Source organism: Muscardinus avellanarius (genome assembly GCF_963383645.1).
Source record: "Muscardinus avellanarius genome assembly, chromosome: 12".
NCBI classification, from domain to species: Eukaryota; Metazoa; Chordata; class Mammalia; order Rodentia; family Gliridae; genus Muscardinus; species Muscardinus avellanarius.
Window position 1 is genome coordinate 74,763,476 of NC_137798.1, and position 23,033 is coordinate 74,786,508.

At 45.7% G+C, this 23,033-nt stretch overlaps 1 protein-coding gene across 1 annotated transcript in view; it reads left to right on the forward strand.

Annotated features, from left to right (window-relative positions):
* The window catches only part of SMOC1 (SPARC related modular calcium binding 1), a gene marked incomplete at both ends in the record, with an annotated part of 153,544 nt that overhangs the window by 119,086 nt on the left and 11,425 nt on the right, over window positions 1–23,033 (forward strand). The window contains 3 exons of the mRNA XM_080707170.1: window positions 15,344–15,536; window positions 16,748–16,830; window positions 19,314–19,419. Coding sequence (XP_080563296.1) covers window positions 15,344–15,536; window positions 16,748–16,830; window positions 19,314–19,419 — 382 coding nt within the window. The remainder of the gene's footprint in view (window positions 1–15,343; window positions 15,537–16,747; window positions 16,831–19,313; window positions 19,420–23,033) is intronic.

The following is a 23,033-nucleotide window of genomic DNA, read 5'->3' on the forward strand; positions in this document are numbered from 1 at the left end:
AATAAACCTCCTCTAGATTGTATGAACACCCCATCAGTCCCTGGTTGTTTCACGACTATATACTGTAGTTTGTAGTGGGTTTGGGAAAGTTATTTAATTTGTCTGGTCTGCAATTTCTACAGCTATAAAATAAGGAAATTGGACGAGTTCATCCCTTACAACCTTAATCTTCTTCAATTATCATCTCAGGGATGATATTTCATGAGTAGTTGACCCATTAGCTAAAAATTTTTGACTGTATATTTTGACATTTTGATTGACTTTCTACATGCTGTGCAGAAGAATTTGGAAATAGACTGGGCATAAAGAAATCGAACTTTGAGCCTGAAGAGACTGTTCTATGTGTTTTGAAGGCTTTAAAAGCTTCTTACAATCATGTCTTTTCTGGGCACATCTTTCAAGTCTTATGAATCATCAGGTTTTAACACCATCTAAACCCTTTGTAAAAAGCTGATAGTGTTTGAAACTATCAGATTTGTAGGATTTATTTGTAGAATTTACTTTCCATTGATAAAGACCAAAGTCAATAAAGTTGATTTGCCATCAGTGAAGACTAAATGTTCATCAACACAAAAATATTTTTACCAACCAATCTGTTTCTCTTCCAGGAAGGATTGTTCCTCTTTCAGGTTTAGACTTCTTCACTGTGAGCAATACTACTTTGCATGATTTATATGTGGTTGTTGAATTTAGCTGTATCACCTTTTCTGTATAGGTAGAGAGAACCATGAATAAAAGATACAGGTCTTTGAAGCATGAGGCAGAGTTTTAATGGCAGTTGATCAATGAGTATGCCATCTCAGCCCCCTTGGGTTTATCTGTGTGCCAACTCTGCCCTGCAGGTGGCAGTGTGGAGGCCAGAGTGCAGCTAGTGATGGAGACCCAGAAGTGAACCCAAGAGGCATCCATTGATTTTCGCTTTGACTTGGGCTGGTCACTACTTCTCTATAGGTCTGATTCATTGTTCCATATGGGATGGAGACCAGAGTCCTTGACATACCAGTGGAGTGATTAAAGCACAGGCTTTGGAATCAGCACTTAGCAAATGACCCCAGTCAACTCAAATAATTCCCGTGGGCCTCAGTTCTCATCTGTAGACTAGGGCCATGATCTGTTCCTCAAAAGACTGGTTAAAGGATTACTAAACCAATGTCTTTATGGTATTTGATGCCTGGCTGAGTGATAACTAGTAAGTGTATGATATATTTTAAGTATACCTGTTTATGATTATCATTATTATTGGTAGCAATTGTGAGAATGTTAATGATAGTGTTTATTGTGAGAGTTCTTCCATCAGGAAATAAACTTTATTGTCACCCTAAATAAAGCTTCTGCCAGGCAGGCTTTTTCTAGGGACCTAACCCCCACTGCCTCCTCACTGTTAGATAGGTAAGGCATGTCAAAGAAAAGGAGGGTTGGAGCCTGTGGTACCTGGTTCTGGAAGTAATGTTTGCAAATGGTCCCCCTAGTTTCTGACATTCTAGAAAGTCTGCAAGGCACCACTGAGAGGATTAAGTATCATTCTTTGACCAAGTGGTAGATGGAGGCCCAGCTTTCAGGATTACACAGTATCCCCCCCTCCCCACACTTGACATTTAGAAACTGCTTTTATGAATTTCTTTCCCATCTATCAGTGGTTGATTTCTCTGCCTAGGTCATAAACTTTGTGAGCACAAGGGTTTTTATTTCTTACCTAGTCTGTCTATTATAGAACCTATCTCAGTGTAGTTCATTGCTTTGGGGAAGATGGAGGAGAGAAGATCATTGTTGTAATCATCGTCATGAGTAAAATTAGACTAGCACTGTCATGTTAACTAATCTTGCTACGTCTTGTCTCATTCAAGCTCATTTCACCATAACTTGAGAAGACAATATAGTTATTGCCCCATCTTATAAACAAAGAGCTGGAGGAGGGAAGGAGGAAAGGAGAGAGTAAGAATAGGGGGGAGAGAGAGAGAGAGAGAGAGAGAGAGAGAGAGAGAGAGAGAGAGAGAGAGAGAGAAAGGGAAAGTAACTTGTTCTGAGTCATAGTCAATAACTGATTGGACTACAGAAAACTAGTTTTCCTTAGCATTAGAGCGTCTGTTTTCTAGTGCTGTATTCTCTGAAGGTGATAAAGTGTTGATGATCAAGTTCTACTTTCCAACCCACTTTGCCTATGTAGTTCCCTATTGGCTGAGTATAGAATCATGTTGAGAAATGGTTTCCAGACACGTATGACTATCTTCTTCTTGTTGGAATGACCCAGACAGCTTTATTTTTTTCTGTTTGGCTCTAGCTGTATCTGTCACATTAGTGTATAGGACAGGATAGTTGTGGGAGAGGTAATAATTCTCTGCAAGACCAAGACCATGATTAATTATTAGGTAATGATATCTTAGCAATCTCCTAATAAATAAACTGGGACATTGTCCATCATGATCTACTGTCCATACTGAGAGCCTATAAATCTTTTTTATTGTAATTATATGTAAAGACACAGTTCACAAAGGTGTTAGCAGAGGCTGGCAAAGGGCCATCTGACTGTCTTTGCAAATAAAGTTTTACTGGATCACAGCCACTCTGATTTATTGGTGTATTGTCTATGTCTATTTTCTTGTGACAAGAGCAGGCTTGAGTAGCTGTGTAATTTTGCAAACCTAAAATATTTGCTATATGTCCTTTTTACAGAGAAAGTTTTCTGGCCCCACTGTAGATGATTGAGGGAAGCATCAGAAGGAAGTGTGTGTATGGGGTGTCTCCAGATTTTTGGCCCCTTCATAGACCAAGAAGAAACAGGGGCTGTGGCTCCTGAAGTGTTTCCTGATGTGCCTGGGTGAGCCTGCATCAGCACAGGCAATCTTCAAGGCTCTTCATCAGCTCACATGATCCAGTTTTAAGCTTTACCATCCTGTGCTAGTGCATGCTCTTCCAATGTGTTGCCAAGGAAGCATCCTGAGGTTTGGTTTTAGTAAGTAGTGGCGTAAGGGAATATTTTGCATTCAGTAGAGATATACCATGTAATAATCAAAGCACGGGCTTTGGAATCAGACAAACCTGTAGACCTGGCTTCCAATGCTAGGCCCCCAATGGGAGGCTTGGTGAGCTTAGAAAAGTTAATCAGCTTCCCTGAGTCTTGGTTTCCTTATATGTAAAACAAAGTTAATGCCTTGTAGGATTTTTGTGAGGATTTCACAGCAAGTATAAAATGCCTGACACATAGTAATGTACCATAAATGATTTTAAAAAATAACAACAACAGCTACTCTGCTGGTATGTTTTTATGTATGGTGCTAGCCTCTTCTGATGCGTGGCCGCATTTGGTTTTAAGAGAAGTCAGGCATAGTTGGGTGATAACTTGTGTTGGGGCAGCTGGCTCTGGTAAGGACTGGAAACTCGAGGTCAGACACCCAAGACCATTTTCCATTAGAGTTTGGTAGAAATTCTGGATTCAGGTGATCTTGAGTCGCATGCAAGGGGTGGTTGGAATGGATTCTACGAAGCCTGTCGGGGTGAGAACACTTCTTCTTAGCCATCTCTCAAAGGAAAAAAAAAGGGCCATCCCAGTTCATTTTACACCCCAAGCCTCCTTTTTTCACACTCAGACCCTGTGACGCCAGGTCTGTGTTCTGGCCTGGGAACTGCTGATGTTGGAACAGTTCCACCGGGCAGCTGAGTTGTGCAATAACATGACACACATGCTTGCAGACGTCTCCAGTCTCCTCTCCTCCTGGAAGTTTTGGTCCTTGTTTTTAAGGCTTTGTCTTGGGGTCGCCATGGCCAGCTTGCCTTTGGAGCTTTTGGCAGGATCATCATCAAGAGAGTTGCTCTTGGGTCCTCTCTTCCATTCTCAGTCACTCCTCTTCTCCATTGCCCTCCATGGCACCACAGATTCCTTCAACATTCAGGAAGAAGATGGATCAGGCCCGCTAACACCCTGGAACTTAGAAACAACCTCTGCTGGCAGATGAGCGCTGGCCAGAGCTCCTGAGTTGCTTTTCTAAGGAAATGGGAACTCTTGCTGAGCTTTTGTTTTGTATTTGGAGTTAGCTACCAAGGTATTTTTTTAAGGTATGTAGAGTTTCAAATATTTTTAAAACTCTTTAAACATGAGTTTAAAGAACATGAAATCAAGGACAAGAGTTAGGCGTCACTCAGTTCTGCATCTCATATCTCACAGTTTCTAATTAGACTGTGTGTAGATACTTTTTAAGGTTCTATATGGATTATGTGTCTTTGTCATATGGTTTCCATATGACAAAGTGTGTGCTTCCTTCTCTGGGATGGTACAGCCTCTCAGGAAATAGGGCTATGTGCACCATCCTTTTTCTCTTCGTGAACTCTAGTAATGCTCCAGAAGCCCATGGCCCATTTCCCTCTGCCCTGGGGTTAACTCATAGCCACTTATGAAACTGTTTGACTTCCTTCTCTGTGTCTCATCTCTTTCTTTCTTTATTCCTTGTCTTTTCTAAACAAATTTTCAGATATTTCATGATCTGATCAAGGACTTCATGAAGGCCCTAGGACCTGGTTTTATGAGTTAAATCTAAAAGCCCATGATTCTCCTTCTTTGCCCAGCAGAGTTTCTCTCTGTGCATTAGAGAATAAAATAATTCATGGGAACTCTGATCCCCAGAGATAAAAACACCAACAGAGACACAAGAGATGTGTTGCTTATAAGAAGTATGTTTCTTAAAAGTTTTGCCATAGAATAGGACTCCTCTTACCAGAACATATCTGTGTTTGCCTAAGACACTGTACATGTCACAGATAAGCCATGTTTATTATAATGAATCCCTGCCCTTATCTGCCAGGGTCAGAACGTAGTTCTTCTGGGCCTGCTTTGGTCCCCTGGGCCACATTCTGGGTTGCTCTTTTCTTGCCCAGGAACTTCATGCTGGGATAGCTGCTATGGGTTTGGGGTCACTGAGGCGACTGTGCCTCTGTACTGGATCCCCCACCCGCCCCCCAAGCCTGCGCTTTTGGCCTGCCTAGAAACCACGGGCTGATGTAATGACCTGAGGCCTGGAAAAATAAACAGCCCACAAGGAAACCAGCGGTAGCCGTTGTAAGCAAATACCCCACAGCCACCTGGAATCTCCAACATGACGTGATTGGAAGGAAGAATGAGTAATTCACTAACGTTAGCAGTTGGGGACGGGTCTGGGCTTGTATGCGTCTTAAATATCTATATAAAAACAAACCCTGGATATTTATTTCTGTAACTGGTCTTCTGAGTATATGCCCACCTGTCTATCTCATGCAGGTGCCTTGGTCGATCACAGCCCATAGGATCGAGCAGGGGCTAGGCTGGGTGGTTACCCCCATAGCTTTTTCCATGACAAAAAAGGTTTAGTTCCTCTCTAGTTTTCTCTTTGCAGAGAGGAGCAGGAATCATGTTTGGAGGCCCCAGAAAGCCTGGCCTCATCATGGCCCATTTTTACTTTGTTTTAACTCAGCTCCTTCACCTCACACTGTCTACTTGGAACTCGAAGGTCCCAGTAGTGGGCTGGAAGGTGTGAGCTGACTGTATTGTTAAAACTCAGGAACTTGCTGGACTGGCCAAAATTTTGTCTGGAGGTGAGTTTATATGCTTTTGAGTGTTTGATAGCAAAAGCCACATTTCCCACTATTTTTCTTGTGGCTTATGCTACTCAAAAGCTGAGATCAGAGGTCCTGCTCAGGTATTATAATTGGCTTACTCCAGTTGGCTGGAAGTCAGCGATGGTCTCAGCTCTCATCTCAGAGACCTCGATTTTTTGTCTGTAAAATGACTCTGGAAGCAGACAGGGGAGACACACCTTATTCACACACATGAACATTAGTGTTTTGGGGTAAAGTGTGAAGTTATGACACTTTAGTTGGGCAAATAAAACAGTGCCTCTTCCATCTCCCCATTCTGTGCCTTCTCTTCCTTTCGTGCCTACATTTTAATATTCTAGCTCCTATTCCTTACAGAGCCTCTCAGGTCAAGCTCAACAAAGCTACTGAGAAAAACTAGAAAGAAGACAGCTTGCCATTTCTCGGTACTTGTACTTTTCACCGAGAAACCACTAGGAAGCATTTCCCATTCTTTCTGGAGGAAGGGTCATCTCTGCTGGCTTCAGGGCACAAGGCAATAGAGACAGAACTTTTCTAACATTCGAGCGGATATGAGTCAGTGATGTTTTGGGGAAAAAGTTAAGAAAAGTGTGTATGTGCCATATTGGGATGGTCCATCCCACAAGAGGTATCGTATGTAGCATTTATATCTTGCTCCTCTCCAGCCTTCAGGAGCTCAGCAGCTGCCTGTGTGGGAAGGAGGTGGTCACTGCTTCAGACCGCAGTGAGCCTTGCATGGCCATTTTAGGTTCTGCAAAGAGAAACTATTTAAACAGGCTGGTTAGATAGTAATTTTTCCTTATGCCTCTTCGCCTGTGACACTTTATCCCGACACCACGCCCTGTTTACAGGGCCAACTGCAAACACCGTGGAGTGAGGGCAGGGGAGACGCTCTTAGCCAGCATCAGGATGTGGGTGTTAGTTTTCCCTGAAGATGGGGCCCTGGAGACACAGCAGGTTAGGTGTGGCTAAGTGTACTGCAGAAACAGGTGCGTGGTACAGAGGAGAACCTGAAAGCCCCAAGCAGTCTTGCCCGAGACCCAGCCTTTGACTTCTCAGTGCTCAGGTTCCTCTGAGACTTGGGAAGCTAAGCTTTGGTCAGACCCCCGAAGTGTGGAAAGAGCAGCTGGCACTATAATTGTAAGATTGTGGGACATTAGCGTGAGAAGGGCCTGGGAATTGTTTAGTACCACCACTTAATCGTCAGTGAGAAAGCAGGAGCACACGCTAACTGAGGGCTTTGTCCAGGGTCCCAGGCCAGCCACAACTTTTGCTGGGATGAGGGAGTAATGGGAGTCACACGAGGGACCTCCAAGGAAGGAGCCGATTTTCAGGCAGTGGAGGAGGGTGGTGGTGGTGTGGTCCACCCCAGCAGGAAGGAATATTTTATCACAGATATCATTTTGAATTTCTGCAACGATGATTACAAAAAGCAGAGTAACTCTTAGTTACGTATATTTTTGGCTCACCTGCACTGGGGGCAGACTGCTCCCATTACCCTGCCTTTGGTCTGCCACTGCAGCCATTTACAGGGATAGGTCAGGGAGACCACATTAACCCTATAGTACTGAGGACACTGCCCCCTGAGGCCAGCTAATCATAGTAGCAGCTATTGCTTATCAACTTATTCTGGCACTGAGTTAAACCCTTTATATACACTACTACTTTATTTATTTATTTATTTATTTATTTATTCATTTTGTGGTACTGGGGTTCCTAGAAACCCTTCTACCTCTGGGCTACACTCCCAGACCCATTTTTATATTTTTATTTGGAAACAGGGTCTCTTAAACCAGCACAGCTGGCTTCTCAGGTTCCCCTTCTCTTTAGGGTTTCTCTGGGTCCCTTGGTGATGATGACTCTAAGTCACATGGATATTGATGTTTGGGAATTGGCTCTGGCCAAGTGGCACTCGATGACAGGGGTAATGGAAAACCCATAGTGGAAGGGCAGGGCCAGCCCAGCAAATGGTGCTTGGAAAAATGATCCTCCAGGGGCCACTTAGCCCCTCCTGTGAAAAAATGCAAAGTCCACAAGTAAGAAAAATAACCTATTCACAGAGTTGGCTGGAAACCATAGGTGCTAAAACCCCATGTGGCTAAATAAACAGAAAGGCCTGCTTAGCTGATGTACCATAAATCACTCTCAGAGCCTATAGACTCCAGCTCCCTTCCCTGAGCACCACATCTCCAGCCCAAGCCCCTCCCAGACAGCAAAGTCAGTTTAAAACTTGGTCCTACCTTTCCCTCCTTTTGCTTCTACAATCTCATCCTCCACCAAGTTCCCAGCCACCAGCGGCTCTGGAGTGGTACGGATACCACCCAGTCATGCTCACATGGACCCAGAATCCCAAGGCAGGCGCCACAGGATTTCTTACACCTCTGGAATTTCATGTTGTGATTTAGAAAGGTTGTGTCTAATGCCTGGCTTGTTATTTTGGTTGTCTCTGAGCATTTCATTCATTTTTGATAAGAGGCGAGGTACCAGGAGGTATTTGAAGGGGTTTCAGGGTCACTGTAGGCGACACAACTCTAGTGTTTTCATTAATATTCTTGGCCCGGCCGGATCATTCCTTTTGCAATGAAACAGAAGTGAGCTCCTCTCATTTTTCAAGATGGATAACCTTTTATTGATGTTTTCCCCTAAGAAAATCCAGTCTGAGGGTGGAGAGTAGCATTTCCTGGAATGAGTCAAGGGGCAGATACTCTTTTCTCAGCCCCTCTGGTCTTATGCCATTGAGCATTTATTCTACAAATGATGGCTTCATCTGTGGAGCATCAGACTAGAATGAAGTTTTTGGATTCTTTCTCCTTGAGATTCCAATGTTCTCTTCTGAGTAAGAAGGGAGTGCTAGCAATGGGGACAGGGATGGAATGCAGCAGAGTCCTTGCACCAAGCACAGTGGTCACAGGAAGGGCACAGAGACCCAGCGGGGCCGCACTGCTCCTCAGCTTACTTTTGGGGAAGGACACTCAGGGCAAGCTTTGGGGATGAAGAAAGGCCTTGAAGGAGGGTAGATTAAGGTCTCAAGGCTCTTTCTTTCTTCTTGCTCTGTCTTATAGGACTCCTATGGCCTTATCAGAACTTGTCAGGGCACCAGCTTAAGGTACTCATCATTAACAACTGGGGTACAAGTCCAGGCCCACAAGGCCCCAGACCTTCTTTTCATCCTCCTAAGCTCTAATCTCCCTTCGTCACTCAGAATCCTGCTGCGGGTCCTCCTCTCTCAGGCTGCCAGCTTTCTGTGCCCTTCTCCATAGTATAAGCAGCTGCATCAGGATGGCCTGCGCAGCCACCCGCAAGTACCAGCAAAGCCTTCTGCAGGAGAGCCATGAGGTCGCTCTCGGAGATACAGCCTCCCTGGCCGGGGTGTCCCTCCAGCTCATGTCTTATAGGCCTGTCAGCCCTCTCAGTTCTGTGTGGGGTTCTTTGTAAGATTGGGCTTCCTCCTGACACTCCTGCCTGGATTTCCAACCTACTCATCAGCCTGCATATTCCAGACTTGCCAGCCTGCACAATTGCCTGAGCCAATTCCTTAAAATCTCTTTCTCATTCTGTGTGTGTGTGTGTGTGTGTGTGTCCACATGTGTGCACTTATCTCCTATTAGTTCTGTCTCTCTGAAGACCCTTGCGTGACAAAACCTCTCACTACTGCCTTCTTGCTCCACCAAGATCCCCCACTGACTCTCTAACCATGGGATTCTTGCTTTCCCCAAGGAGTTCACAATGGGGCTGGCCTGCCCATCACTGCTGACTCTGTTTCCTGAGGGTGTTTGGAGTTGGGTTCCCCAGGATATCAGCTTTTCTCTCTGTTCTTCCTTTAGCACTTTCTTCTCTGAAAGGCAGCAACCAGAAAGAAAAACCAGCCCAAGGAACTGAAACTCAAATCTTATAATGTTTATGTTTGTTGGCTCTTTTTGCTTAAAAAGAAAAAAAGAGTAAAAAAGAGAAAAGAAAAAGATGATGAAAGAGAAAAGGTTCCCAGGAGAAAAGGATAAACTCTGGGCTAAAGTCAAGATTGGGGATTAGCTGAGGATTTACCACGGGTAATTGAGAGGCACAGAGGCGTGGGCCAGCCTCAGCAGGCAGAACCATTCTCCATGCTTATCCCATCTTGGCGGGACACACAAGGACCCGGCCCTGGGCCTGCACATAGGGTTTATGTTGATTTGGTCCAATCTCGCCTTTCTTCCCTTGCCTCCTGCCCTGCCTGCTCCTGCTGTGTTTAGGTCTTTCCTTTGTTCCACCTTGCCATGTGGACGTCATGGAAGAAGGAGCTGTGTGTTTTCCGGTGAGAAGGGTTGGACTTGGTTGCATGTCTTCTAGAGGATGCCTTTCTGTTGTGTTTCTTCTTTGAGGTAGCCGAAGGTTCGTGATTGAAGCTTTAGCCACTTGTTGCCAAATGGGGAGTGACCTGGCTCTCAATTCTCTGCACCACCCCAGGGATGGGATCTTAAGGGCCAGGAGTGCATATGTGTGGTCATATGGTCCCATCTCCCCCCCCCCCCCGGCCCCCGGCAGCCCTGGTTGTTCCCTCTCCCCTGTTGTTTATTATGTCTTCCAAGTGCATGCAGATGGTCCTGGCCCATTCCCATAGTTATTGAGCCAGACCTTCTCATCTTATCCTCTTGTCCTGAAGATTCCTAAGCAAAGATGGAGTGTTTTGCAACAATGCCTGTCCACTTCAGGGGAGCTCCTCCCTCTCTGAATCGATAGTGATGACAATATCTCTGATTTGACCCCCTGTCTTGCATTCTGGAAGGTGACTTCTGGAAAAACTGAAAGATGTGGGTTTTTAAGATTCATTTGGAAAGTGACTGAGAAAGTCCGAAGGTGACCCCAAGGATGGGCTGGTTTCTGGGTCTTCAGATAATGGAAAAAATGAGCCTGTGCCCTTTAGTACCTCTCAATTAGCATTTGAATGACTTCTGGAGAAGCAGTGCAGGAATAATTGGGTTGATTGATTAGTGGACTTGCGGGGGCTATAAAATACTGATGGGATAGATTTATCAAGAGGTGAAGCTGGGCATGGTGGTTGGTGCACACTTGTAATCCCAGCATTCAGGAGGCCGAGACTGGAGGATCATGGTTCATGGACAGCCTCAGCTACTTAGTGAGGCCCTTTGTAACTCAGTGAGACCCAGTTTCAAAATAAAGAATAAAAAAAGCAGGGTAGGGGGTATAGCTTGGAGGTCGAATGCCCCTGGGTTCCATCCCCAGACCTGCAAAAAAAAAAAAAAAAAAAAAAAAGAGTTGAGCAGATCTCAAGAGGATTGCAGTTTCGAGGCCAGCCTCAGCAACTTAATAAGAGACTCTGTTTTGATATAAAAAATATAAAAAGGGCTAGGGGTGTATCTTGGAGGTAGATTGCCCTGGGTTCAATCCCCAGTGCCAAAACAAAAGCAAAAAACCAAACCAAAACAAACAAACAAAAAAGAACAAGAGTTGATCGGATCTGTATGTTTAAATTATCTATTGCTACATAAAAAAAAAAACTGCCTCTAAACTTACTAGCTTCCCATACAAATAATTTATTCTTGATAGGGCATTGGTGGGTTAGTCCCATGGTTCCTTAACCTCATCCAGGTGGAGAGTCAGTGGGGCTGGAACATCCAAGATGGCATCTCCCATGTGTTGGGCCATTTGTGCTGGCTTGGGCTGAGTACCTTCTTTTCCAGTTTGTAGCCTTTCTTTCTCCAGGGGGTTAGACCAACTACCTTACATGGTGGCCTCAGGGAAACTTCCAAACAAGTGAAAGAGAAAGCTGCAAGGCCTTTGAAGGCCTCAGCTGGTCATCCAGCAGCTTTGTGTGGATATTCTACTGGCCAAAGCCAATCACAGGCATATGGACAGGTCGATGCAAGGGCACGAAGACAGGGAGACACAATCCCTAGGGATCATTTTCTAACAGCCTACTCTATATAACAAGTAAAAAAAGAATATGAATTAGAATAAAAATTGTGCTAGCCTACAGCAGTGAGAGGTGTCATGGCAGAGGTGAAAAACACAGCTGAACTGGATTCCCAGCTCTGCCAACTCCAGGCTGTATGATCCTGGCCAAATTACTCAGTTGTGTTCCTGCCTCTTCCTCACAGGGCAACAACACGTCTCTTAGTGGCTTGGGATGAGTGCAAAGTGAGTTAATACAAGTAGATCGCCTAGTGCCAGGTCTGGCACATAGTAAATGTTCAAATAAATTTAACTGCAGTTACTTCTTTTATAGTTCCATAATGGAGGGTGAGTTACCATTTTGGTTTTTTCTACTTCTCAGGCAAAGGCTAACATATTCAGGTACAAGATTTATAGTGTGCTTAGGAAGATGAGACGTAGCATTAGTTGTGAAGAAGCTGTGCCATGTTGAGCTCACTTGGTTTCAAATGCAGCGGATTTGGGGTAGTCTGCAAAGAGACTGACCTAGAAGAGCTCACTATAAACAAAAATGTATTTTCCTTCTGGAGCAAGAGGTTGGAGGCAATACTGTTGAGAGCTTAGCAAGGTAGTTTAATTGTCATCCTTTACAGGAATCCCCAGCCCTTCTCTTGCCTGGCAGAGTGAGCTTGGGAAATATTCATGATCTCCAAAGTTCCACATCCTTGTCTACAAAGTGGGCATCATAGTAGTGACCACCTCTCGTGGGCCTAGAGATTAGGCAGGTAAACCTCTTAGTCTATTGCCAGACACATTTTTATCAATGAATATTTGCTTTTGTTGTAGAGATGACCTTAAGGGAGTTTTTTTTTTTTTTTTTTTTTTAATGGGGGACAAACTGTATACTCCACAAAGGGTGCTATTTTGATGAACTATTCCTGTGTGTTTCTTCCAGAGCAACTGGACCTGCAAGGACTATAATAATAAAATGATGAGCTTTATATTTAGCTTTCTCCTCAATTGCATGCTACTCTTAATTTTTCCAGATTAGTGAGCTTTTTATCCTTTTTAGAATTTTATTATTCATGGAACTTCACAGAAGCTGACTGTAGATGTTTGTGAACAGCCTTTAAAGACTTCTAGAAATCCATCAATAGAACCCAAACCACGGGCTGTACTTTCTTCCTGTTTGGCCCCTGCCCACATTTTCACAGGCCTCAGGACCCCCAGTGGTGTGAAGTCAGGTCCCTTACTTGAGCTGTCCTGGCAGTGTATAGGGTGGTAAGTTCCCCCCTCCTTGTGTCTTGCTTTGGTCTCATTTATGGCTTGAGAAGGTTGGCCTGGAGAGCTTGAAATTAAAGCCTCTGTCCAAGGTTATCACACGAACGTGGGGCCTGTGAAAAGCTGTTTTCCTTGGCTTTTGCTCCTCTGTCGCTCCTTTCATGATATAAAATACAAGGTAGGCTAATAAATTGGGGTTGGGGCAGCTATTGCAAACCTCTGGGTGATCCCCTTGAAGTTGCTCTGCACCCTTCCAGCCGGATATGAAGTCAAAGTTCTGGGCCTTTATGCCAAGCTTCCCCCAGGCCCTTCTCCCTGCTCACTTTCATTCTCTTTTCCCAGTTGCTTCTAAGATGCTGTTCTGATGATCATTATTGCCGGAGGCAGAGCCCTTAGTCTGATGTCCCTTCACTGTGTTAAGTTTCACGTCATCTACCAAGGAGATCCTTGTTAGTTTTGGTGCATTTACATTATGAAAACAATAGTTTTTTACTTTTTTCATTTTCAAGTTCAAAATTATATATTATTAGTAAATGTACTACACATACCTGCCTCTTGGTCCTCAGATATTTTCAGGCCCCTAAGGAAATACTCCCCTTACCCTACAGTCAGAATCCCTAGGCTATTATCCCCCAACATTTTCCCCTAGCAGCAGAAGAAAGAATGGCTTCCCCATTGTCTGACATCTCTAAATCATCCTTGGGCTCCTCTGTCTCTGTGTCCATCTGTGGTTGGGTGTGCTTCACATGTATACATGCCATTACTGGAGCCATTATTTTGAGGGGTTTGCCTTCTAGAGTTGCCTTTCTATTATATTGACTATTGTACTGTGATAAGTGAATGATGAGTGACACCATTTTCCAGGTTTTTGAGACCACCTTCCTGCTCTGAGAACGGCAGTTTGTAACATACTCTAAAAATTCCATGGGATGCCAAGCCTGTTGTTTCAGGCAGTATCCTCACCACTATAATACCAAATACCTGACAATTGTAACTTAGAGGGAAGGAAGATTTATTTGCTTACGAGTCTGTAGATTTCAGTCCATACATCTGTTCCATTTCTGCCTGCTGACAAGTAGGGCTACGCAACCTTGGGCATGATAATGGGAAGCAGAAAGAGCATGGGGAGGGGGCAAGACACATATCTGGTCCCCAAGACCACCCTCCCAGGGACCCATCTCTGAGCATGGCTGCCTCCAGAGCACGTGGTCCAAGAGACATTTTTTTTGTTTTCAAACCGTAACAGCTTATGCTCTTATCAGCTTCTTTAGGAGAGAAGTTGTAGAATAATGTCCATGGAAAAATGTAATAATAAAATAAGTAAGTAAATAAATTGGTAAATGAAAAGTAAGGTACTAGAACAGGTTTATGAGGTGAGCTCTCGTTTTAAAAGAAGGTATGCATGTTGGTGTTTGCATGTGTGTGTGTGCATAACAAGATCTAAGGAAGGCGGAGGGTTTAACCTTGGTGAGATGTGTTTTCAAATTGCTCTTTTAAAATTTTTATTTATAATAAGGTAAGAACCCATACACTATTTATTTATTTATTTGTTTGTTTGTTTGTTTGTTTGTTTTGTGATACTGAGGGTGGAACCCAGGGGCTTTTTCTACCTCTGGGCTATGCTTCCAGACCTATTTGGAAACAGGGTCTCACTAAGTAGCTGAGGCTGGCTTCGAACCTGTGTGATCCTTCTGTCTCAGCCTCCCAAGTGCTGGGATTACAAGCATGCACCACCATGCCTGGCCACTATTTATTTTTTAATAATTAGAATAGAGACAAACTAAGCAAAAACACAGCAAAGGAAACCAGGCTGGTAGGCCAGGTGGAATATTTAGGTAAGGGGCCATGCAGCCGTGAGGCTCCTTTAGCTGGGCACAGGGCCCCATACACCATCTCCACCTGGTCCTGGCTTCGGGGAAACCCAGTGTGGCTGTTCAGACTTGTTCACATGTTTCCGAGACCTCTGAGTACAGCGACCTTTCTGCGGGCCTGCTTTCTCTCTCATCAGATGAACTCACTATTGTTTAATCGATTCAAGCCCATCAGCCTGCTCAGTGCAGCGGTGTTGGAGGGTGGGAAGGAGCCGAGCTTGGCCCTGTGTCTGTTCCTCTTGGGTGCTGAGCATCACTCTGCATGAAGCTGGTGGCTCTTGCCCCATCCTGCTGTGTCTGGACTTGGTGTCCACTGACACAGGCATTTCGGCATCAGCTCGCAGGGCAGCCTGGCTCCTGCGCCTGCTTCTGTTGGAGCCAGTAGACAGCACATCAACAGGAACTACTCTGAAAACAGTGAGGAAATTCCAGCCCTTGGGCAAACTGCTGCTCTAAGAAGCAGCTGCCTGGAGCCCTAGGCTGGCTTGCGACCGCAGCAGACTCTCTTTGGTGGGAATGCTGATGAGCCCTGGTGGTAGAGATGGCCACTGGGAGGTGGTGGGCCTCTAGCCCCCTCACCATGGGCTGGCGTGGGATTCACAGCTAGCTGATGATCCACTGGCCAGGCCACCAGTCCTTGGAGTCAGGCCGGCTCTTGGCTATTTACTTTGTGTGTTGGCACAGGAGGCAGGAATGATAAATCATGGGAGTGACAGTCACCAGCACTACGTCTTCTCTTACAGAGAAAGTCCACTCGTGTGACCAGGAGAGGCAGAGTGCCCTGGAAGAGGCCCGGCAGAATCCCCGAGAGGGTATTGTCATCCCCGAGTGTGCTCCCGGGGGACTCTATAAGCCAGTGCAGTGCCACCAGTCCACCGGCTACTGCTGGTGTGTGCTGGTGGACACGGGGCGCCCGCTGCCTGGGACCTCTACACGGTAAGCCCGCCCGGAGCCTGGCCTGCGCCAAGGCAGGGTCCTAGGATGAGAAGACCAGCTTCTGGTTCTGCTGGCGTTTCTCAGCTTTACTGCCCAATTTTGGTGGGAATGGAGTTAGGAGGAGACCAACTTTTCCATCCACAAGAAGATAAAATTCTTTGGAGAAAGACCTAGGGACCTGGATTCTGAAAACAGATCTGTCCCTTTCTAGCTGTGGACCTTGGAAAAGCAATCAGCTCTCTGAATCTCAGTTGCCTGATGAGATCATTGTGCTGTCTGAGTTACTAGGTTCTGTGGATCCATAAAGATCCCGAATAGAGACCTAAGGTGACATAGTTATCAAGCTCGAACGGTTACAATGACATAACTGAACATGTCTCAATGGGAACGCATACGCTGGATGGCCTTGTCGCTGCTGGATGGTGCAGGGGACATTTTGCCTCAACCCCAGGGCTCTCGGCTTAGGGACGACTCTGCACTCCTGGGCAGTAGTGGCTGACGTACGCTCAGTTGCCGTCTCCCTCAGCATTCTCCCTGCTGTGATCCAAGTACCTGATGCACAGAATTGATAGGAAGAAAGATTTAATTGGCTCATGATTTCAGAGGCTTCGACCCCTAGTGCCACCTCTGAGGCATGAATGGCGGCAGTGGTGGCAGGGGCACATGGGGATGCTGCTCTCTCATGACAGAGGCTGGAAGTAGACAGTGCAAGGGGAGGGGACGAGGGACGTGTATAACTCCTCAGGCCCCAGCTGCACCCTCCTCCAGCTACCCTACCCGCCCACCTTACCACCCAATACATGTGTTCAAGTTATTAATCCATAAAGGGGTTTATCCACCAATGAGCTTAGAAGCCTCATGATTTAGTTATTTCACCTCTGCACTTTTTTGTGTGTGTGTGATACTAGGGATGGAACCTAGGAGCATTCTACCTCTGAGCTACACCCCAGCCCTATTTTTTATTCTTTATTGTTTGAAACAGGGTCTCACTAAGTTGGTAAGGGCCTCACTAAGTAGCTGAGGCTAACCACGAACTGCGATCCTCCTGTCTCAGCCTCCCAAACGCTGGGATTACGAGCCTGCGCCACCATGCCTGGCCTACCTCTGCACGTTTTTATATTGCCAATACATGAGCTTTCACAGGGGATATTCTATATCTAAACCCTAATGGTTGCCAGCCCCTCCAACCTCTTGCATTTCTGTCTTCCCAGCTATGTGATGCCCAGTTGTGAGAGCGACGCCAGAGCCAAGAGTGTGGAGGTGGACGACCCCTTCAAGGACAGGGAGCTGCCAGGTGGGAGATGCCACCTTCCTGGAGCCTTCGCCTCTTTCTGTTTCTCCACCCCTCACCGTGCATGAGCAATCGTTCTGGATCTGTTTCTCTTTGCACCATAGAGTGGGGGATGCCCAGCACATTCATCACAGGCGTAGGGAGGCAGGAGCCGTAGAATCTGCACTCTGGTCTGGGATTTGTCCCTAACTTGCCTGTGCCCTTGACTGCATTGCTTCTCTTCTTTGCTCTTGTCTCTTTATCTTTAAAATATAGCTACTGAGTCGCCGGGTGTGGTGGCGCACGCTTGTAATCCCTGCATTCGGGAGGCTGAGACAGGAGGATCACAGTTCATAGACAGTCTCAGCTACTTAGTGAGGCTCTCCATAACTTAGTGAGGCCCTGTTTCAAAATAAAGAATAAGAAAAAAAACAGGACAGGGGGTATAGCTCGGAGGTCAAATGCCCCCAGGTTCCATCCCCAGACCTGCATAAATAAATAAATAAATAAATAAATAAATAAATAAATAAATAGCTATTGAGTCAAAATCCTGCAATTCAACACTCCACTCTCTATTCTGTGACTGGAACAATGTTTTGGTAGCTATGGACCATTTTTTTCAGTGCTGCGAAGAGGGAGCTTACAGGAGAGACTATCCTGACAGGTCTGGGCTGTGTCCGTCACCTGCCTAGCACAAGTGCTTTTCTTTCTTTTTTCTTCATATAAAATATATATATATATATATTTTTTTTTTCCAGTACTGGGGATGGAAACCAGGGGCATTCTACCTCCAGGTGACGTTCCCAGCCCTATTTTTTTTTCCTTTATTTTGAAACAGGGTCTCACTGAGTTGCAAAGAGTCTCACTAAGTAGCTGAGGCTGGCTTCGAACTACCATCCTCCTGACTCAGCCTCCCAAATACTGAGATTACAAGTGTGTGCCACCGCGCCCAGCTATCAGCATGTTTTTCTGATGATCCTTGGTGACATGGCCAAGGAGGGAGGTTAATATGATACAGAACACACAGGCAGAGAGGCCCAGGACCTCAAAGTAGCTGCTGTGTTGGGTTCCCCTTACTTATGATGAATTCCAACAGTAAAATTACTAAATACTGAGGGCTTGGAATCCCATGGCCGTTACTTAGCAGAGAGCTAGATTGGTGCTGGTGGCAACTGGGCCCACCTTTCCTTAACCCATTGGAATTTCAAAGTGAGAACAAAAGCACAAAGTCCCGAAGGACAGGCTATTTCTACATGAGGTTTGTTGAAGTCACCTTCCCAAAAATGGAGTCACGGACGCCAGGCCATCCCCTCAGCAGATGAGAATTGGGGCCCTACTTTGTGTCAGGCACTGGGTAGAGTCTAGTGTTCTGGTGTCATGGGGCCCGCTGAATAGAGGAGACAGCTTGTACGTAGCTAAAGGAAGGCATGCATCTATAAACACTCAGGACAGGCATTCTGAAGGAAGAGAACAAGATGCTGTGAGTCTGTAAGAAGAACCTACCTCAGGTTCCACAGGTTCTCTGAGAAGAGGTGGTTAGCCCAAGACCTGGAGGGTTTTCAGAGAGGAGAGAGGGGACTGCGGCTGTATTGAGGGCCCACTTGGTGCTGGCGAGTGTGAGTTTATTTTTTTATTTTGGTGGTACTGGGGGTGGAACCCAGGGGCTTTTCTACCTCTGGGCTACACTCCCAGACCTATTTTATATTTTATTTGGAAACAGGGTCTCACTAAGTTGCTGAGAGCCTCACTAAGTAGCTGAGGCTGGCTTCGAACCTGTGTGATCCTCCTGTCTCAGCCTCCCAAGCGCAGGGATTACAAGCATGCGCCATTACGTCTGGCTAAGTGTGAGTTTATAGGGTCCCCATCTATGCAGTCATGTGTGGTGTTTTCCCCAGAACTATTCTGCCACTCGGCTGTGGTCCTGGAATGGGCTTACCTGGGAGAAGCCTTGTCTGCTCTTGGGCTTTTGCTGAATTATTGCACAGAGGAGAAGGACTTGGGGGTATTTACAAGGAGATTCTATAACTAAGATCTCAGCTGGATGAGAAGGAAAGTAAACAAAGGAGGGCCTCTTGGATAGAGACAGTCATAGGTCTCCTGAGGTCAGCCTGGACCAGCGGGGGTTCTCTCCCATACCCGAGCTTCCACAGCACTTGGTTCTTATCCCTAGAACAGCATTTTTAGCACCCTAGGGTGAATGCCTGGCCATTAGCTTAAATACTGAGCCATAATTCAGTAAATGGTGAACTTTCGAAGGATAAGGACACTGTTGTATTATCTCCCGGTGGAGTGGAGAAGATTGAAGGGGCTATTATCCATTGGGTCTGATGATTCTTTGTGGAATGATGGAGTTTTATGAGAAGCATTTGAGCAGTGAAGACATCCCCAAAGTGGATTTGGTTAGACAAGAAGGACTTCAAGAAGTTTGGGAAAGCGTGGTAGTGGAGGAAGTGCTTTACTTGATTACTTGCCTGGTGTCTGCCTTCAAACCTCGTTTTATCTTTTAGGCTGTCCAGAAGGGAAGAAAATGGAATTTATCACCAGCCTACTGGATGCTCTCACCACCGACATGGTTCAGGCTATTAACTCAGCAGCACCCACTGGAGGTGGGAGGTGAGAATGTGAGCAGGACTCAGGCAGTGGGGAATGTGGGGCCCTACTTGGGCAGGGCAAGGGCTGGAAATGTCTTCCCCAAACCTTATGACCATGGCTTTCTCCCACCTTCTGTCAAAAATCTCCCTGCCAGCCGGGCGTGGTGGCGCACACTTGCAATCCCAGCATTCAGGGAAGCTGAGACCAGAGGATCCCGGTTTGCGGCTCCTTAGTGAGGCCCTCTGCAACTCAGTGAGACCCTGTTTCAAAATAAAGAGTAAAAAGTAGGGCAGGGGGTATAGCTTGGAGGTCGAATGCCCCTGGGTTCCATCCCCACACCCGCAAAAAAAAAAAAAAAAAAAAAAAAAAAATCTCCCTGCCCCTTGATCTTCTCTATTTTCTGAGCTACTTATCTCTAGGTTTTAGCTACCTGGTTTATAGGATTGTCTGGAACCTTCTATCTATTTAATCTCAGAAGGTGAAGGGTAGGAGTGAAGCTCTCGAATGGCAGGAAGAGTGATGGGCATCTGATGAGAACGGGGTGCTCAGGCAGGGCAGAGAGGGCGCCCAATGTGCCCTGTGATTTTCTCCTCCCCTCAGACGGCAGGGTCCATATGCTTTTTTAGCCTCTTGAGATTTCCAAAGACCTTTCGGCAGTGGAATTGCCCAAAGCCGAACTCACATACCCAATCTGGCTTTGTTCAGAGTTAGCATGGTAGCTGAGACACTGACAACATGAGGCTGAAACGCACAGGCTCCCTGGTAACCAGTGTCCCCAGAACTCACTAGTATGGGCCCATTGGGTCCTTCTAGTGAGTTGGAGCACACATCTATCTGTCTGTCCATCTGTCCACGGAAGACCTTTGGAGCACATGTGACATGCTGAGCCCTGGGCTAAGGACAAGGTGTCCAGGAATCTGAAGCATGTTCCTGCCTTTATTTTTATTTTTTTATTTTCTGGTGCTAGGGATTGAACCCAAAGGCATTCTACCTTCAAACTACACCCCTGGCCTAATTTTTGTGTGTGTATGTATATGTACTGGGGATGGAACCCATGGGCATTCTACCTCCAAGCTATACCACCGACCCTATTTTATTCCTTGATTTTAAAACAGGGTCTCAGCCAGGCATGGTGGCGCATGCTTGTAATCCCAGCACTTGGGAGGCTGAGACAGGAGGATCACACAGGTTCGAAGCCAGCCTCAGCTACTTAGTGAGGCTCTTGGCAACTTAGTGAGACCCTGTTTCAAAATAAAATATAAAATAGGTCTGGGAGTATAGCTAGGAGGTAGAAAAGCCCCTGGGTTCCACCCCCAGTACCACAAAAAAATAAATAAATAAATAAATAAATAAATAAATAAAACAGGGTCTTACTAAGTTGCAGATGGCCTTACTAAGTGGCCAAGGCTGGCTGAAAACCTGTGATCCTCCTGTCCTCAGCCTCCCCTGCCTTTAAAAAATGAAGCCTCGCCGGGCGTTGTGGCGCACGCTTGTAATGCCCACGCTTGGGAGGCAGAGACAGGAGGATCACGCAGGTTCAAAGCCAGCCGCGCGTGCTGGCTTAGGAGACCCTGTTTCCAAATAAAAATATAAAATAGGTCTGGGAGTGTATCCTGGAGGTAGAAGGGCTTCCAGGAACCCCAGTACCACCAAAAAAAAAAAAAAAAAAAAAAAAATGAAGCCTCATAGGAACACTAGTCCATGGACAGATGCCCACAAACTATGTGCTGAGTGTGAGGACAGAGGTAGAAGAACAAGAAGGGTTGTCTAACTCACTGTGGAGGAGTCAGAAGGCTTCCTGGAGGAGGCGAGAGCTGAACTCAGCTCTGAAGAACTTACCCAGGCAAAGGAGAGAGAAAGCTGTTCCAGGAAAGAGGAAAGAATGTGACTGCGGGAAAGTCCACACCTATAGTTTAGTACAGCTGGACCAGGGAGGTGGAGGAAGACCAGGAAGAGGAGGAGAGAGTGGCAATGAGGAGATGGAAGACTTAGGCAGGAACCAAAGGGCCTATGAGACCTGCTAAGCAAGACTTGTATTATGACGTCCAGGGGAGGCACAGCAGGGCCTGGAAGGGGGAAACAAAGAGGAGGGATCGGGTGTTTAGGCTTCTTGCAGCAACAGTAGCAGCAGCAGGACCCTGGGCTTGGAGGGGAATGAGTTCCCTGGCATCTTCCCAGAAGCAGAGCTGTTGTTAGCAAGGCAAGTAGTGACACTAGGAAGATGGGCCTAGGACCCCAGGACTTGCAGAAGGGGCACATGTGGTGGTGGCGATTGGCAGGCCCCCAGGGTGGGTATTTAGGATGGGGGTCTAGGACTGCAAGCTGGGCGGCCAGTGTTCTGCATCCTGAGATGGACGAAGGCGGCCAACTTGAAAGCCCAATTTTATTTTGTATCAAAATGATCACATGCATAGTCAAGATGTGGAAACAGTCTAGATGTCATTGATGGATGAATAGATTTTTTAAAATGTAGTGTGTGTGTATGGCATGGGTTGTTATTCAGTCTTAAGAAGGAAATTCTTTTACATTGAGAAAATTATGCTAAGCAAAATAAGCCAATCATAGAAGCAAAAATACTGTATGATTCCACTCACATGAGCTATTTGAAATAACCCAATGCATAGAATCAGAGAGTAGAATGGCAACTGCCGAGGGCCATGAGGAGAGAGAAATGGAAGATTTTAATCAATAGGTTTCAAGTTTCAGTCAGGCAAAACAAATAAGGGATAGGAAACTGTTTTATAGCATTGTCCTGGTAGTTAATGTGCTCTGAGCTTAAATTTTTGTTAAGAGGATACATATCATTTTAAGCGTTCTTAATTAACATAGTAAAATAAAAGTTTAAAAGAGAAAGAAGAGGAAAGGGAAAAAAGGTGAATACGGTGGTTGTCACTCCCAGAAACAGATTGTTGAGGTTTTCACTTTTAGCACCCCATGGTCCTGTGAGCCTGTGGGCTAGTTCCTGGCTTTGGGCTTTGTCTCCTCTCACCCTGGAGACTGTGAATCACGCTTCTCCCTGGAAAGCACAGCACAAAGTCTGAGAAGTATGGACACTAGGTCTAATGAGTCTACAGGTGGCTGCTTCCCCAAGGCCACCCACGGAGCTCCACAAGTCAGTATCTAAGATACAAAGGATACACCCAGGTTGCCAAGAAGAGAGGAGGGCATGAGTTTTGAGGAGGCAGGGTTACATGCCTTTAGGTTTTATGTTTAGAATATGGAAAAAATACTTGTTTTGTACAAAAACAAGCCTGAGGCATAGTAGTACTCCTCTTATCTTTGCTTTCTGTGGCTTCAGATACCCATTTGTTCAAGTGTGGTCCAAAACCTATTAACTGGAAAATTCCAGAGATAAGCAGTTCATAACTTTTAAGCACTGTTTATTATAGTATATTATTATAATTGCACTATTTTATTGTTGCTGTTAATCTCTTGCTGGTCTAATTCATAAGTTAAGCTTTATCATATGTATGTTAGAAAAAAACATAGTGTAGGGCTCCATGCTATCTGTGGTTTCAAGACTAGAGGTCTTGAATTGCAACCTGTGCAGATAACAGAGGACTACAGTATTTATGGTCATTGGAAAAATGCAAGAAGGAGGGATCATGGGCTTAAAAATTCTGGGTCTGGATGGC